At 39.7% G+C, this 18,203-nt stretch overlaps 1 protein-coding gene across 7 annotated transcripts in view; it reads right to left on the bottom strand.

Annotated features, from left to right (window-relative positions):
- The window catches only part of FAM169A (family with sequence similarity 169 member A), an 86,976-nt gene that overhangs the window by 41,389 nt on the left and 27,384 nt on the right, over window positions 1–18,203 (bottom strand). For 6 of the 7 annotated variants that reach the window (XM_053588591.1, XM_053588629.1, XM_053588595.1 and 3 more), the window contains exon 5: window positions 15,995–16,166. The exons of the other annotated variant lie outside the window; for it this stretch is intronic. In XM_053588591.1, the coding sequence (XP_053444566.1) occupies window positions 15,995–16,166 (172 nt within the window). The remainder of the gene's footprint in view (window positions 1–15,994; window positions 16,167–18,203) is intronic. 7 annotated transcript variants of the gene reach the window in all.

Below are 18,203 nucleotides of genomic sequence, written 5' to 3'. Positions count from 1 at the left end.
TATAATCTCTGATTGGTCAGCTGCTGGCAAATGATCAGAATAAAGAAAAAAAAGCACAAATATTTGGTGGGCAGCTAGCATCCTCAGCTAACTTCATCCTTCTCTTACCTCCCTGGGAAGAAAGTATGGATGGGAGGCTGTTAACTAAATCCTTCCCTTACCTCCCTGGGAGGTAAGAGAAGAATGAAGTTAGCTGCTTGAGCTTCAGGCACCAGCTACATATACCAGAGCTGGCGGGTTCGAATCTAGCCCGAGCCTGCCAAACAATCACAACTACAACCAAAAAATAGCTGGGCATTGTGGCGGGCACCTGTAGTCCCAGTTACTTGGGAGGCTGAGGAAAGAGAATCGCTTAAGCCCAGGAGTTGGAGGTTGCTGTGAGCTGTGATGCCACAGCGCTCTACTGAGGGCAACAGCTTGAGGCTCTGTCTAAAAAAAAAAAAATTTCCTTTTTGACTTTCAGGAAATCAATGGTCACATCTCAAAAGATAATACCTTCTGCCAGCATCCTCCTCCAGTTATGTTTGGTTACCTTAATTACACAGCCTCACACTAATACTCACAAACATGGACACTCACTTTATACAAAAGTTCTGGCTGACCGCACTCACACCATAAATGACCTGGGCTTCCAGGTCCCCACAAATATCCACACCTCTCCCTGCACTACAACATAATTTCTAACTGTATACATCTCTACTTACAGGTCTCATAGAAACACTGAACTTTCCATGTCAAAACTGAACTAATAGTGTCATCAGATCTACTCCTGTCATACTCCCAATCTTAGATGACAGCCTCCCACCCATACCTAAGCACCTAAGCCAAAATCATCCAGATGTGCTCCCTCCCTCCCTCCCTACTCAGAGACAATGGAGTCACCACATGCCCCTTCCTGAAAATCTCTCTGAAACCTCTTTTCTTCTCCCTTCCTACTACCACTTTCCTAGTTTTGGTCCGTCTTTCACCTCAACTATTAAAATAGCACTTTTAACTGACTTCCCTGACTTTAAAATACAAATTTCCAAGCACTACAAAAATTATGCCCCTAAAGTATTTAATCATGTTATCCCTACATAAAATTCTTCGGATAGTTTCCTGTCTAATAAAATGGACCTTAAGACTTCACAATGGGACCTCCATCCTTACCTCTCCTACTTGTTAGGCCTACCACTTCTCCAGGATGTGGGCCTAAATATTTTCTAAACTTCTGTGACTCTGTGCCTTCCTTCGGATACTGATATTCTATTCAGATGTGTATTTAAGAACGTTATTTCCCTTCTCCCTTCCTTGACAATCTACTTACAACTTCAAAGCCACGTTTAAATATCACTTTCTCAGTAACACTTTCCCTCAGGCAAAATTAATGGCTCATTCCAAAGACTACAATTGATGTTTCATATACATTACTATCAAATTGAATTATCATGAGATGTTTACAAACTCTAGTTTTCTGCCTCATCCATGAGACGTTTGGTGCTTTAAGGGATAAACCCATGGCCAGTCATCTTTGTGTCTCCACCAAGTAATCCCTACCTCCCCAATAAACAGAATCCTATGTCCCTTTTTTTTTTTTTGGAGACAGAGCCTAAAGCTGTTGCCCTGGATAGAATGCTGTGGCATCACAGCTCATAGCAATCTCCAACTCCTGGACTCAAGCAATTCTCCTGTCTCCGCCTCCTAAGTAGCTGGGATAAGAGGCAACCACCACAATGCGCGGCTATTTTTTGGTTGCAGCCATCATTGTTGTTAGGCAGGCCCGCACTGGATTTGAACCCCTCAGCTCAGAGCTGTATGTGGCTGGCGTCTTAGCCGCTTGAGCCACAGGCGCCGAGCCCCTATGTGATTTTTTTTAGACAGCTAGAACTCCACCTAAACAAACTAGCCATCTCATTTCCCAATAGTATCTTTCAGGTACCCACGGAGTAGTATAGGATTCTCACATGCCTTTGCTCATTTCCCTAAGTATTACAGACTCAAGTCCCTAAAATATAACTTCAATCCTCCAACACAAATTTCAGCCATGTTTTGCCTTTAACTACACCATCAGTCGTTATCATTTTATATCAATGTTTGTTATTCTTTAAAAAAAAAACCTTTAGAAGACCTAGAAATCTAAATTTTAGTGAAGAGGAATTAAGTGATCTATCAAAAAATGTAGGGAAGATCATGGATAAGGCTCCCAGTAAGAGGTATGAAGTCATAAGGAAAACTGACCAGCAAACAAGGAAAGGAAAAAATGCTTCCATTATAAATCATCCCCAACACAGATTTTAAAACCTAAAATACTAGGCTGGGCAGGCTGGTTCACACCTGGACTCCTAGCACTTTGGAAGGCCAAGGCAGTTGGACTGCTTCGGCTCAGGTCTTAAGAGACCAGCCTGTAGTCCCAGCTACTTGGGAGGCTGTAGCAAAAGGATCATTTGAGCCCAAGAATTTGAGGTTGCTGTGAGATAACGTTAATGCCAGGATGACAAAGTAAGACTCTGTCATAAAAATATAAAAAAATAAATAAATTGGGCGGCACCTAGGGCTCAGTGAGTAGGGCACTGGCCCCATATACCGAGGGTGGCAGGTTCAAACCCGGCCCCAGCCAAACTGCAATAACAACAACAACAAAAAAAAAATAGCTGGGTGTTGTTGCCGGCACCTGTAACCCCAGCTACTAGGGAGGCTGAGGCAAGAGAATCACCTAAGCCCAAGAGCTGGAGGTTGCTGTGAGCTGTGATGCCACAGCACTCTACCGAGGGCAACAAAGTGAGACTGTCTCCAAAAAAATTAATTAAAACACTTACCCTAGTATTAATCATAAATCTCTTCAGTAGTTAGTTCAAATGATTTATACTACTTGTTAAGTAGATTGCGCTTCCCCCAAAATATGAGTCTTCCAATAGAATCAAGGAAATTCATAGTTAACGCCAAATAATATTTCCTAAACAGCAGCTGAAGATAATGCCCTCAATTGTTTTTTCTCTCAGCTTATCTATACACTAAAATGTGGTATCTGCAAGTTTATACAAACTTGCATCTTTATTCTTTTTTTCGGGGGTGAGTCAGAGTCTCACTTTCACCCTCGATAGAGCGCAGTAGCATAACTCACAACAACCTCAAACTCTCGGGCTCCAGGGATTCTCTTGCCTCAGCCTCCCAAGTAACTGGGACTATAGATGCTAGCCACAATTCCTGGCTATTTTTAGAGATGAGGTCTTGCTCTGACTCAGGCTGTCTCAAACCTATCAGCTCAGGTAATCCACCTGCCTCAGCTTCCCAAAGTGCTAGGATTACAGGCATGAGCCACTGTGCCCAGCTGCATCTTTTTCTTTATCTGTATATCAACATAGGCCAAAAATCTTCCACTGAATTAAAATAGTACTGTGTCTTCCATTTGAGACTTTTTTCATTAGTTTTTTAGTTAGCACAGCCCTTTTAACAGATGACCCTGATCATTATAGGCCCAGTGACAATTTATAAAGCTCTGCTAATTTTGTGGTAGACATTAATTAGATTCCGGACATGGTTCCACCTTTTTAAATGTTTACTTGTTGACTTTAATCAAAGTTATACATGTACCTTGTTCAGAATATAACAGCCATATAAAGACCTGAGGGGAAAAAAGCAGCTCTGTGCCCACCTTCCTTGTGTGGGTCACACATACACACAACATATTTCCCATGCGCCAGAAACAACTACTTTGAAATCATTTAACTGATCTTTTAGGTATTTACTTGCTTCCACAATCCTAATCAACATACTACTTGATTTTTCCACGTCAGGCATAATCAAGACTTCCCAATACAGAAGGTGAGAATTTAGCAATTACATACATTTCACACATCCCAATCCCAATTCCGCTACAACCACGGTTTCTACGCACACATCACAATCACCTCAAAACAGTAATCTGTATTACTTTGGTTAGATCAATTTTCAGTTTTACTTTCTGACTGTGTAAAGACTTTGACAACTGAGCCAGGTAGTATATACCATGACTGTTTCTTCTTTCTTGCCTGCACTGCTTTTTGATATGCCTTAACACTATTTATTATTTATCTCTAATTTATCTCAACTCTCCGGTAACTCTGTAAATCTCATCTGGCTAAATTCAAACACATCAAGTCTTCTCTCAATTTCCTCTTCTTGAATCAATGTCCCAGAGCTTTCTGATCTGCTCCAATCTAGATGAGTCAATCTCCACAAGTGTTATCCAAAGTAACTTTCTGCAATGGCAATGCTGTGTCTACTTTAACACAGTAGCCACACATGACTAGTAAGTACTTAAAAATGCAGGTAGTATGACTGAGAGTGAATTTTTAAATTTTATTTTAATTTATATAGCCACATAAAGCTAATGGTTACCACAAGACAGAGCAGTTCCACAGCTATGATATATACCTATGATTTGTGAATCTCCTCTCCTTTCTCTCCTCTTAGTTTCATGATCCAATATTTTTCTTTCCAGATTTATTTATTTATTTTGAGACTGTCTCTCTTTGTCGCCCTGAGTAGAGTGCCATGGCATCATCATAGCTCACAGCAACCTCAAACTCTTGGGCTGAAGTGATCCTCTTGCAGCAGCCTATCAAGTAGATGGGACTACAGGTGACTGTCACAATGCCCAGCTAGTTTTTCTATTTTTAGTGGAGACCAGGTCTCACTCTTGCTCAGGCTGGCCTCCAAATCCTGAGCTCAAGCTATTCACCCACCTTGGCTTCCCAGAGCGCTAGAATTATAGATGTGAGCTTCCCATACCTGGCCTCCTTACTTTCTTATTTTAATTGATAGCAAATTCTACTTGCTTCCTGGAAAAGGAAGGATACCTGAGAAGTAAACTATTAAAAATTGACCATCTGGGCGGTACCTGTGGCTCAAGGAGTAGGGCGCCGGTCCCATATGCCGGAGGTGGTGGGTTCAAACCCAGCCCCGGCCAAAAAAAAAAAAAAAAAATTGACCATCTACAAATTTCCTTTATTCTCATGTTTCATTAATAACTTGACCAGGCATACAGTACACTGGAAATCATTTTCTCTTAGTGTCTCATAGGCACTGTCCTACTTCTAACATTCACTGTTGATGCCTAATATCATTCTGATTCATCATCTATTATCTAAATCAGTCTATCATGATTTCACAATCTCTGCAATTTCATGATAATCTTGGCATGAATCTATTTTAATTCACTGTAATAGATCTTCATCGGTCCCTTTTAATCTAGAAATGCAATGTTCTTATAATTCTGAGAAATGTTCATTTATTATTTCACTTATGATCTCTTCCCCTCCAATTTCTGTTCTCTTCTTCTGAAACATCTATCATTTAGATAATTGCTCTAATTTTATCTTCTTCCCATTTTTTATCATTAAAGGTTTTTTGCTCTTGTTTTTGATCAATTTCCTCAACTTTATCTTCCTTGTGTTGAATTTTTAATTTCTAATATTTCTATGAATATTCTTCTAAAGTATATCTTGTTCTTACTTCATAAGGACGATGACTACTCTAAACTTTAAAAAAAAATATTAAGGGCCATATTTTTTCCATTGTCTTCTCCCCAAAATCTTTTATGCTTATTTGATCTCCGTCTTACATAACAGGGGCTTTCCTTAACCATGACTACCTGTTCATAGAATGAGACATTAAGAAGCCAATTTGAAGCTCCGCATGCCTACCATGCATAGGGTTTGCTGCCAATGAACTTCACAGCAGGGTCATTTACCTAGTTGGGGCCTTTCCCAGGCAAACATTTATACTGGTATTTTTAGAGTTCTTTTCTTCTTAGCCTAAATTCCTCAAGAAAAGTTTTTGCAGGCGGCGCCTGTGGCTCAAGGAGTAGGGCACCAGCCCCATATACCGGAGGTGGCGGGTTCAAACCTGACCCCGCCAAAAACTGCAACAAAAAAAAAAAGAAAGGAAAAAAATGTTTCTGCTTTGTAACTATTAAAATAATTTTGAAATACCATGTATTCACACATGTGTGGTGACTTTGTTTTTTCCTTGAGACAGAGTCTCATTTTGTCACCTTTGGTAGAGTGCCATAATCAAGATCACAGCTCAATGCAACCTCAAACTCTTCAGTTTAATCAATCATCCCACATCAGCATTCTCAATAGGGGGACTAGGTGTTTGCCACCATGGCACCAAACCTTGCTAATTTTTAATTTCTTTCGTAAATACAAGGTCTATTTTGCCCAGGCTGGTCTCAACCTTCTGACCTCAAGTGATCTTCCTGCCTCAAACTCCCCCGCAGCTAGGACTACAAGTCCATGCCACATACCCAGCTATGTCTTTATGACTGGTGATATTAATCATGATCTATTGGTTAACATTAGGTCTGCCAAGTTTCCCTATGTAAGTTTATTATTTTTCCCTCTGCAATTATCAATATTGACTTGGCTCGGCACCCGGAGCACAGCACTTATGGCACCAGCCAAATACACCGAGGCTGGCGGGTTCAAACCTGGACCGGGCCAGCTAAACAACGACAACTGCAACAAAAAAATAGCCAAGCGTTGTGGCAGGTGCCTGTGGAGGCTGAGGCAAGAGAATCGCTTAAGCCCAGAGTTTGAGGTTGCCATGAGCTGTGTTGCCATGGCATTCCACCAAAGGTGACATAGTGAGACTGTCTTAAAAACAAAAAAAAAATTTATTTAAAAACGAAACTATTGGCTCAGTGCCTGTGGCTCAAGCGGCTAAGGCGCCAGCCACATACACCTGAGCTGGAGAGTTCGAATCCAGCACAGGCCCGCAAAACAACAATGTTGGCTGCAACCAAAAAAACATAGCCAGGCGTTGTGATGGGCACCGGTAATCCCAGCTACTTGGAAGGTGGAGGCAGGAGAATCACTTGAGCCCAGAGCCCAGGAGTTGGAGGTTGCTGTGCGATGTGATGCCACAGCAGTCTACCCAGGGTGACAGCCTGAGGCTCTGTCTCAAAAAAAAAAAACAAAAAACAAACTATTACATCATTCTTTTAAATGTATCAAATGGACTCTAGAAACTAGTCAACATGGTAACTATTCCTATTAAACGAACTATTCTTTAACTATTGAACAAACTAACTAAAATGATCCTCTAACAGAAAACCATAAAATAAGCTTGGTAAGTCATTATCTCTAAATACAACAGAAAAAAAATTAGCAGGCTTTGTGGAAAGTGCCTATAGTCCCAGCTACTCAGGAAGCTTAGGCAGGAGTTGTGTTTGAACCCAGGAGTTTGAGGTTGCTGTGAGCTAGGCTGACACCTCAGGACTCTAGCCTGGAACAACAGAGTGAGATTCGGTCTCCAAAAAACAAAAAAAAAAAAAAAAAAAAACTTTCTAAATACAATCTTGTAGGTATCTGGAAAAGATATGAAGTCAGTGTAGCATCTTAGAAAGTAAACTTTGCCAATATTTGGCAGTGGAATGTTTCTAAAAATCCACTAGTGTTCAGCAGCACAATACCACAACCACTGTTAACAATAATTTATTGGGCTCAGAGCCTTTAGCTCAAGAGGCTAAGGCACCAGCCACATACACCAGAGCTGGCGGGTTCAAATCCAGCCCAGGCCTGCCAAACAACAATGACAACTACAACCACAAAATAGCCCGGCATTGTGGTGGGCGACTATAGTCGCCTAGCTACTTGGGAGGCTGAGGCAAGAGAATCGCTTAAGCCCAGGAGTTAGAGGTTGCTATGAGCTGTGACGCCAGCGCACTCTACCCAGGGCGACAGCTTGAGGCTGTCTCAAAAAAAAACAACAAACGAACAAAAACAATAATTTATTGTATATTTCAAAACAACTAAGAAATATTATTGCCATGTTGCTAAGTGAAATGATAAATACTAGAGGGGATGGATATCCCAATTACTCTGATTTGATTAATATAAGCGTGTATCAAAACACATGTACTCCATTAAGTATGTACAATTAGTATGTATTCATAAAAATAAGAAATGAAAGGATAATTAAAATAAAAGCTTTAGTCTGTACTTTCTTCAACAATCACAACTTGAGAACTTGTTTCAAAATGTAGAGAATGACTTTTGTTGCTCTTCACCTGAAAACATTTTTTCCTTCAAGTTGAAAGGTGTGTCTCTTCCTACTTAACAGGCTATTCTAACAAAAATTCTACAATTTTGTTTTGTTTTGTGACAGAGACTTACTTAGTCACCCTTGGTAGAGTGCTATGGCATCATAGCTCACAGCAACCTCAAACTCCTAGGCTCAAGCGATTCTTTTGCCTCAGCATCCCAAATAACTGGGACTACAAGCGCCCGCCACAAGGCCTGGCTATTTTAGAGATGAGGTCTCACTCTGACTCAGGCTGGTCTGGAACCAGTGAACTCAGGCAATTTACCCGACACGCCTCCCAAGCTAACAAATTTTGAAACTTGAAGTACTGTTAGACATCTTTCCTTAGTAAACTACTACTCAAGAGTAGTCTCCTTGTTTTGTTTAAAAATCAAAAGAGGGCCAGATACAGTAGCTCGCACCTATGATCCCAGCACTTTGGGAGGCCAGTCTAGGAGGATTCCTTGAGGGCAATTGTTTGAGACTACCCTGGGCAACAAAGCAAGATCCCATCTCTATAAAAAAAAAATTTTAAAGGCTCAGCACCTATAGCTCAAGCAGCTAAGGCGCCAGCCACATACACCAGAGCTGGCAGGTTCAAATCCAGCCCAAGCCTGCCAAACTACAATGAGAACTACAACCAAAGACTAGCCGAGCGTTGTGGCAGGCTTCTGTAGTCCCAGCTACTTGGGAAGCTACTTGGAAGGCTGAGGCAAGTGAATCACTAAAGCCCAGGAGTTGGAGGTGGCTGGGAGCTGTGATGCCACAGCATACTACCCAGGGAGACAGCTTGAAGGCTCTGTCTTAAAAAAAAAAAAATTTAACTATTAAATAATATTGAAATACCATGTGTTCACACGTGTGGTGACTTTTTTTTTTTTTTTGAGACAAAGTCTCATTTTGTCACCCTTAATAGAATACCATAATTATGATCATAGCTCACTGCAACCTCCACTGTAATCACAATACAGGTGTGGTGGTGCACACCTGTAGTCCCAGCTACTCCAGAGGCTGAAGCAGGAGGATCACTTAAGCTCAGGTGTTCAAGGTTTCAAGGTTACAGTGAGCTATGATCATGCCACTGCAGTCCAGCAGAATGACCAACAGAACAAGCTATCTTTCAAATAAACAAAAAACACTCGGGAGGCTGAGACAGGAGGATCACTTGAACAAAGGAGTTTGAGGGTGCTGTGAGCTAGCCTGAAGCTATGGCACTCTAGCATAAGCAACAGAGCTATCTCCATAAAATAAATGAAAAACAACAAAGCAAAACAAAAACAAATATTAATTCTTTTTTTCCAAATATTAATTCTATTTGTGAGCCTCACCATAGACTGAAAATAGAATATATTCCTGTGATATATTTACAGTTGATTAATGAAAGATTAAATACTGAAATCCTCATAAATAATGAAGAGCTAGCTGAATAATTTTGAATAAAATAGAAATGAAATGAGTAATTTCTCATCTACCAAACCACATTTTTATATTTGGAACAACAATTCTTATAATAAAAGAATTAAGGAGTAAATTTTATGGTAGGTACAGTTTCAAAATGTGTTTACAAAAGCAAAGCCAAAGAACTCAAAAATCCACCATAAGCAATTATTATTTCTTATAGTCTAGTTTCCATTTTTATGTATTTATTTTCCTAAGTTTCCTTCCAATGTTGTAACCAATATTTACAGAAGAGAACACATTTTACCTTCTGAATTCTCAAAAGAAAAATGTTGTCAATAAAGACGGAGAATTTTCTAATTTAAGAAATGCCCTCTGTTCTCAGAAACTACTTTTGTCTACTTTCTATTTTTCTTTTTCATTTCAATAGATTTAAGGAGGTAGAAGTGGATTTTGCTACATGGATGAACTGAATAGTGGTGAAGTCAGGTCTTTTAATATACCTGTCACCCAATACATTGTACCTGATAGGTAATTTTAAATCCCTCACCCTCCTCCCACCCTCCCCACTTTCAAGTCTCCAAAGTCCTTCCTACCATTCTGAGTGAGCATGTATACTCATTGTTCAACTCTCCCTTATAAGCAATAACATGCAATGTGGGGGCGGCGCCTGTGGCTCAAGGAGTAGGGCGCCAGTCCCATATGACGGAGGTGGTGGGTTCAAACCCAGCCCCGGCCAAAAAAAAAAAAAAAAAAATTTGGGCAGCGCCTGTGGCTCAGTCGGTAGGGCGCCGGCACCATATGCCGAGGGTGGTGGGTTCAGGCCCGGCCCCGGCTGAACTGCAACCAAAAAAATAGCTGGGCGTTGTGGCGGGCACCTGTAGTCCCAGCTACTAAAAAAAAAAAAAAAGAACATGCCATGTTTGTTTTTCCATTCCTGAGCTACTTCACTTAGGATAATAGCTTCCATTGGTTCCAGTTCCATTCAACTTCCTGTGAAAGACTTATATAGTAGAACGTCCATAGTTGAACACCTCCCTACATTGACCACTTCCTTAAGTTCACCTAATTTTCATAGACTGGACATGCACCATGTGAACAGTATGCCTAGTTCCTTATCCTGGCCACCTCTATAAACTGACCAGTCTGTTGCAGTCCCCTGGATGGTCAACTTACAGAGACTCCACTATATATACATTTTCCTTTTATTTTATTTTTTTTTTTTGAGACTTAGTCTCACTATGTCACCCTCGGTAGAGTGCAGTGGACTCACAGCAACCTCGAACTCTTGGGCTTAAGTGATTCTCTTGCCTCAGCCTCCCAAATAGCTGGGACTACAGGTGCTCGCCACAACACCCGGCTATTTTTTTGTTGCAGCTGTCATTGTTGTTTAGCTAGCCAGGACCAGGCTCGAACCCGCCAACCTGGATGTATGTGGCTGACGCTCTACCCACTAAGCTACGAACGCCACCCTGTATACATTTTCTTAATCTACTCTTCAGCTGATGGGCCCTTAGATTGATTCCATAACTTTGGGATTATAAATTGTACTGCAATAAACCTACAGGTACATGTTTTTCTGACAAAATTACTTCTTTTGCTCTGGATAGACACCCGAAGTAGGATTGCTAGATCGAATGATATACTTTTAGTTCTTTGAAGAATCTCAATACCATTTTCATAGTGATTAAACTAATTTACATTCTCATCAACGATGCATAAGCATTCTGTTTTTACCACATCCACACCAACATCATTTTTTTTTCTGAGACACAGTCTCCAGCTTGTTGCCCTGGCATCATAGCTCACAGCTACCTCCAACTCTTGGGGCTCAAGTGATCCTTTACCTCAGTTTTTGTATTCTCAGTAGAACAGGGTTTCGCTTTTCCTCAGGCAGATCTGGAACTCGTGACCTCAAGCTATCCACCTGACTCGGCCTCCCAGAGTTCTAGGATTCCAGGCATGAGCCACTGCACCTTTTGTTTTTTGACATTTTAATAATGACCATTCTGGCTCGGCACCCATAGATCAGTGGTTAGGGCGCTGGCCACATACACTGAGGCAGGTGGGTTCAAAACCAGCCTGGGCCTGCTAAACAACAACGACGACTGCAACAAAATATAGCCAGGAGTTGTGGTGGGCACCTGTAGTCCCAGCTTCTTGGGAGGCTGAGGTAAAAGAATCACTTAAGCCCAAGAGTTAGAGAGATTGCTGTGAGCTGTGACTCCATAGCACTCTACCAAGAGTGACATAGTGAGACTCTGTCTCAAATAATAATAATTATTATAATAATGACCATTCTATCGGGGGTATAGTGGAATCTCATTTTAGTTTTAAATTTGCATTTCCCTCATAATTAGTAATGTTGACCATTTTGTCACGTTTGTTGGCCATTTGTACATCTTCCTTTAAAAAATATCTGTTCAGCCAGGCACAGTGGCTCAAGCCTATTGTCCCAGCAGTGTGGGAGGCTGAGGAGAGAAAACTGTTTGAGCTCAGGAGTCTGAGACTTGCCTGAGCAAGAGTGAGACCCCGACTCATAAATAAAGGAAAAACCCAGCCGGGTGCCACAGCAAGCACCTATAATCTCAGTGGCTTCAGGAGGCTGAGGTAGCAGGATGCCCACAGCCGAGTCTGAGGTTGCAGTGAGCTATGACGCCACTGCACTCTGCTCAGGGCACAGGGTGGGACTCTGTCTAAAAAAAAAAAAAAAAAAGAAAGAAAAATATCTATTCATGTCTTTTATCTACTTTTTAATGAGGTTATTTGGTTTTTTCCTTCCTGATTTTAATTCCTTGTAGATTCTGGATACTAGTCTTTTGTAGAATATATAGTTTGCAAATACTTTCTCCCATTCTATAGGTTGCCTATTTGCTCTGATTATTACTTATTTTACTGTATAGAAGTCTTTTGATTTAAATAAGTCCCATTTATTTATCTTTGCTTTTAATGTGTTTGGGGTCTTACTCATAAATTTTTTGCCTTGGCCAACGTCCAATAGAGTTTTTTCCTAAGTTTTCTTCTGGAATTTTTATGGTTTCAGTCAGGTCTTACATTAAGGTCTTTAATCCCACCTTGAGTTCATTTTTGTGTGTAGTCGGAGATAGGGATCCAGTTTCATTCTGCATGTGGCTCTCCAATTTCCCCTGCACCATTTACTGAAAATGGTATCCTCTCCCCAGGGTTCGCTTTTGTCTGCTTTGTTAAGGTCAGTTGGTTACAGTACATGGTTTCATTTCTAGGTTCTCTATCCTGTTCCATTGATCTATTTGTCTACTTTTATACTACCATGCTGTCTTGGTTACTGCCACCTTATACTAGATAATTTGAAGTTAGGTAATGTGATTCCTCCAGATTTACTCTTTTTGCTTATGATTGCTTTGGCTATTCAATTTCTTTTTTGATTTCATGTGAAATTTAAGATTTTTTTTTCTAAATCTGTAGAAAATGGCATTAGTATTCACCTTTTCTTTTTTAATCAATTCTTACCGGTTCAAGTATATTATACTGTGATAATATATTACAAAAAAAAACTAAACATATCATAATGTGAACCATTTAGAAATAATTATACCATTTATTATACTAGCAATATATATGACCTAAAATATTATTTTTAGTGGCTAAAATTACTTAGTAAATGCCAGTTTTAAGAAAACGCCAAGTTAATGTTGAAAAGACCCCTATCAAAATCTATTTTAAGACATAAGGTATAAAAAGGTTGGATTTAACACTGATAATAAAACACTTACCTATTTTAACTGACTCAGGAAACTGGTGAGGAGACAGAACATGTGCTCTTAATTAGTTTCAAATCAGATGAAAGGATAGTGGAGACCGGGCATGGTGGCTCATGCCTATAATCCCAGCACTCTGAGGGGCCGAGGCAGGTAGATTGCCTGAGCTTACAAATTCCAGACCAGCGTGAGGAAGAGCAAGACCTTGTCTCTAAAAATACCCAGGCGTAGCTGGTGCCTATAGTCGCAACTACTTGGGAGGCTGAGGCAAGAGAATCGCTTCAGCCCAAGAGTTTGAGGTTGCTATGAGCTATGACACCACAGCACTCTACCCAGGTTAACAAAATGAGACTCTGTCTCAATTAAAAAAAAGAGAAAGTGGAATTCTATGGCACTATAGCTTTTACAACACTGAAACCTTATTCAAATCAGGTGAAAAGGACCAAACACAGGAGAGCCCTGAGTGAACAGATCAATCACTGCTTTAAGACTAAAGCAATCTGCTGCCACAACCAAAAAAAAAGCTTGATCTTTTAAAAAAAAAAAAAAAAAAATCTGTTGTTAAGGGCTCTCACCTAATGTGCACAATCTGAGGATGTTCAGCACTCCCTGCTGAACAGGGCTATCACCCTATAGTTGAGCCCTTCAGGGTGAACCTTATCTTAGACTGAAAACTTTGTCTAATTTGAACCTTATCTTAAAACTGAAAACAATGTAACCTGAAAATGTGTACCCTCATATTAATTTGAAATAAAAAGAAAAAAATCAATTTGTATGATACATGTTAAGAAATTAAAAAATCTAGCCGGGCGTTGTGGCGGGCGCCCATAGTCCCAGCTGCTTGGGAGGCTGAGGCAAGAGAATCACGTAAGCCCAAGAGTTAGAGGTTGCTGTGAGCCGTGTGATGCCACGGCACTCTACCGAGGGTGGTACAGTGAGACTCTGTCTCTACAAAAAAAGAAAAAAAAAGTAAATAAAAAAAAATTTAAAAATCAAGGTAAATATTTATAAAATTGATAAAGTATTAAATATAAGAGCTTTTCAAATATGAAAAAAAATCTATTGATATCTGGAAAGAGAAATTGGTCCCTTTGGAATTATATAGGACATACATTGTCAAGACTTAAGAAATATGGAAAATAGGCCAGACTGGTGGCTCACTCCTGTAATCCCAGCACTCTGGGAGGCTGAGATGGGTGGATTGCCTGAGCTCACAGGTTTGAATCCAGCCAGAGCCAGAGACCTCATCTCTAAAAATAGCGTTGTGGCAGGTACCTGTAGTCCCAGCTACTCGGGAGACTGAGGCAAGAGAATCTCTTGAGCCCAAGAGTTTGAGGTTGCTGTGAGCTATGATGCCATAGCCTGGACGGAGGGCATCAAAGCAATACTGTTTCAAAAAAAAAAAAAAGAAACATGGAAAATAAAATAAAGATCACTCAGTGGTTCAATTCACCAGGCAGTAGCACTGAGAGTATTCTACTACCACCTGGAGTAAATAAAGTAAGTGGCACAGAATGAGAAAACTTAAATATTTAATTCCATTTACCTAGATAAGAATCTCTTTCTCTAATTTCTTTCAAGTTTAGTGTAACTTAACTTTAAGACTATAGATCATCTATGAAGCGAGTGTATGATGCCCCATGATCATATCAATGTATACAGTTATGATTTAATAAAAAAAAAAAATAAAAAGACTATAGATCACTGTAAACTAACTATAGAAAAAAAGTATAACTCCCCAATGACTAACATGATGATGTGCTCAAAAAATACCTTTTATTACTATTCATGATGTGCAGCTAGACTCCTAAAAAATTGGTAAATATAATGAAAACCAAACATAACAATCAGAAGTAACTGACAACCATGGACCCTGTGAAGATGTGGTCTATCCTAATAACAGCAACAGCTACAGAAAGAAATACCATGTAGACTGTGAGGGAAATACCAATAGACATGGAAGATTATGAGAAATTAATAAAAACAGCTGTTTATTATTAGGAAATATAATTAATCCCAGCCTTAAAAGTGGAATTATTCAAAAACCTGCATATATCCCAATTTGATATATGCTATGCACCCATCACCATGACTAAATACTATAATCCATTTTATTTCTTTTTAACAGGGAATCCAGACTTTGCACACTCTCCTACATAAGGCGTAACAGCACACAGAGTAAGGTTAGGTCTTCTTGGCTCCAGCAGTTCTAGGGAGCTGAGTGAAAAGGAAGACACAGAAAGCAAGTACGACCACTAGTCTTCTAAGCGCACAGGAAAGCTGGCTCTTAGTATCAGAAACCCAAACTTTAGATTAACAATTTCAAAGCTGTTTGTGTTTTCTAAATATATCAAAGCACTTTTTCTTGGTAATTAGCCAGACTGCTCTTTAATACATCAGGCAGAATCAGTTATGCTAAGCAGAAACAAACTATATACTATTTGGGCCATAGATGGAGTTTTAGAAGGAGCCAATAATAGCAACAGCAGCAGGAATCAAAGTAAACCACCGCCTTTAAATAAAAGGAAGAAAGTATGAGACAAGCAGACAGACAAATATGAGGTTAAAACACAACACCTTCCCCACGCATGTAGGGAAATTTTCCTCTGGATCAAATGTTTATTTTTATTTCAAAAACTTTCCTAATAATCCCCATAGTCATAGGATGGCAGAATCAAGTTACTCCCAAGAAACTAACTAGAATAAACTCAATTTGCACCCTGAAGATTAATGTAACAGAAATATTAATACAATTGAAGGTCTCCAATGTAGATTTCCATAACACAAAGTTTAAAGAACTTTTAAAGACTCACCTGTAGGCTTAACTGAATAAAACCCAATGGCCTCTCCTTTCTTCCACAGAATCTTAGCATAATCAGTACTGCTATGACACAGGAATGGGATTTCATTTCTCTCCATTTCCTGTTTTCTATAAATAATTCGATTCAGAACATACAGAACCACTCTCTCCCCAAGAGTGCTCACCTACAAAGAGAGTCAAACACCAGGCACAATGGTTATAACATGCAGCGATTAGGAGATGCTATTTCCCTTGCTCCCTGTCCCCACACCTCATAATAGCATTCAAAGCATGTCAAATACATTCAAAACAACTCATAAACATTTTATTATCACAAAGATGAGAGTAATCACTCATACCAATCACAAGCCATTTTCACAGACACATATTATGCTGGAATACTGCTTCTCAGCAAAATTACCCAGTATAAACTAATCAAAACGAGTTGATTAGCTAGGCGTCCTGTGGCAGGCCCCTGTAGTCCCAGCTATTCAGGACCCTGAGGCAGAAGGATCACTTGAACCCAAGAGTTTGAGGTTGCTGTGAGCTGGGGATACGCTCTCTAGCCTGGTGCAAAAAAGTGAGACTCTCTCAAAAAAAATAAATAAATAAAATATTCATTTAATAACCTTGTCTCTGCTGTCTAACTATGAGGAATAACCTAGTTCCACACAACCTCCTCTCCCAGACAAGATGAAATAGGACAGAAAGTCTAGTAAAAACATACATGGCACAATAAAAAGAACGGAAACAGAGCCTCAACTCCTACACACAGGACTACACAGTCACAAGGACCCCAACTTACTGACATCAAATAGCAGCTTTTCCCCCATAAACACTGTCCACTGCCAAAAACGAGTTCTGTACACAAAATCATGTACAGTCTTCTCTTCCCCCAAGTCATCTTAAAGGAAAATAAGTTTGCCCTCTAATTCATTGAGTGAAGAAAGAAAGGATTAACTATACATATATATATATTTTTTTTTTTTTTAGAGTATACATACATTACTCTCAAAAATATCCCTGGCAAGGGATGTCCCATGCCAAACAACACACAAAATGACAAAGCTCACTAGCTCCAGATTCCAAGGCAACCCACTCCTTCCTTGCACAGCTGTGACCAACACATTTCCTCATACTGAACTAAAATCTACTTCCCAAAGACTATACTTTTATATTCTGCAGCCACACAGCCTATAAATAATTTGAAAATACCTATGATATTCCCCTAAATCTTACATCAAAGCTAAATATAGGAACTAACTAGTCAAGGAAAAGGCTAATCTAATACAGGTTTTGGCACTCTTGCCAGTCCAATCCTCTCCTCAGAATCACTCCAGATCGCTAACATTTCTCTTTAAGTCTGGCACGTGGATCTTACACTGACAGTAGTGCTAAGACAATGTGGTTTTCTATATAAACTTAAGGTTTTTATTAGCTCTTTTGCTTGTCTTGATTTTGCTTCTAATAAAGTCCAACTATTTCATATGTGCTGCTACTACATAGTAGTTTAGTTTTCATGATGCACAGTATTTTTTGAACTTAAAGGTATTACTTTACATTTCTCTACTTTCCATCATGTTAGATTGTTTCTTTTTTTTTTTTTTTTTTGAGACAGAGTCTCAAGCTGTCGTCCTGAGTAGAGTACCTGGCATCTTAGGTCACAGTTACCTCCAACTCTTGGGCTCAAAAGATCCTCTTGCCTCAGTTTTTCCACTTTTAGTAGAGTCAGGGTCTCGCTTTTTGCTTGGGCTGGTCTCAAATCCATGAGCTCAAGCAAACCACCCGCCTCGGCCTCCCAGAGTGCTAGGATTACAGGAGTGAACTGCAGCGCCTGGCCTTTTCTTTGTTTCTTAATTCTGCCTTTCACAGATTAGTTCCCCCATTTAGCACCAAGACATGCACAATTGATAAACCAGGTTGTCTACATCTTCTTTAAGTAAATGATAAAACGGTAAGAGTAGGACAGAAAAAAGGGCAAAGTTTTGCAGCAAGCTTTTGAGGATCTCCCTTCCATATAATTGAGCTCTAGGTTTCAGGCACAGTTATGATCTTTATCTCATTTAATTTTCACCCCACCTATATGAGACAGAAGAAATTAAGGTATTAAAAAAGTGATTTGCTTAAAGTCATGTGTTTGTTAAATAGAAGAACTGTAATTCCCACCTGTAACTTTACCAATTTTTCCTTTTTGCCCAGGAGTTGACTAGGACAGTAGTGCC

Source organism: Nycticebus coucang, chromosome 1 (assembly GCF_027406575.1).
Source record: "Nycticebus coucang isolate mNycCou1 chromosome 1, mNycCou1.pri, whole genome shotgun sequence".
In the NCBI taxonomy this organism is placed as follows: Eukaryota; Metazoa; Chordata; class Mammalia; order Primates; family Lorisidae; genus Nycticebus; species Nycticebus coucang.
Note: the sequence above shows the minus strand (reverse complement) of the source record. Positions and strands in the feature narration are given on the sequence as shown.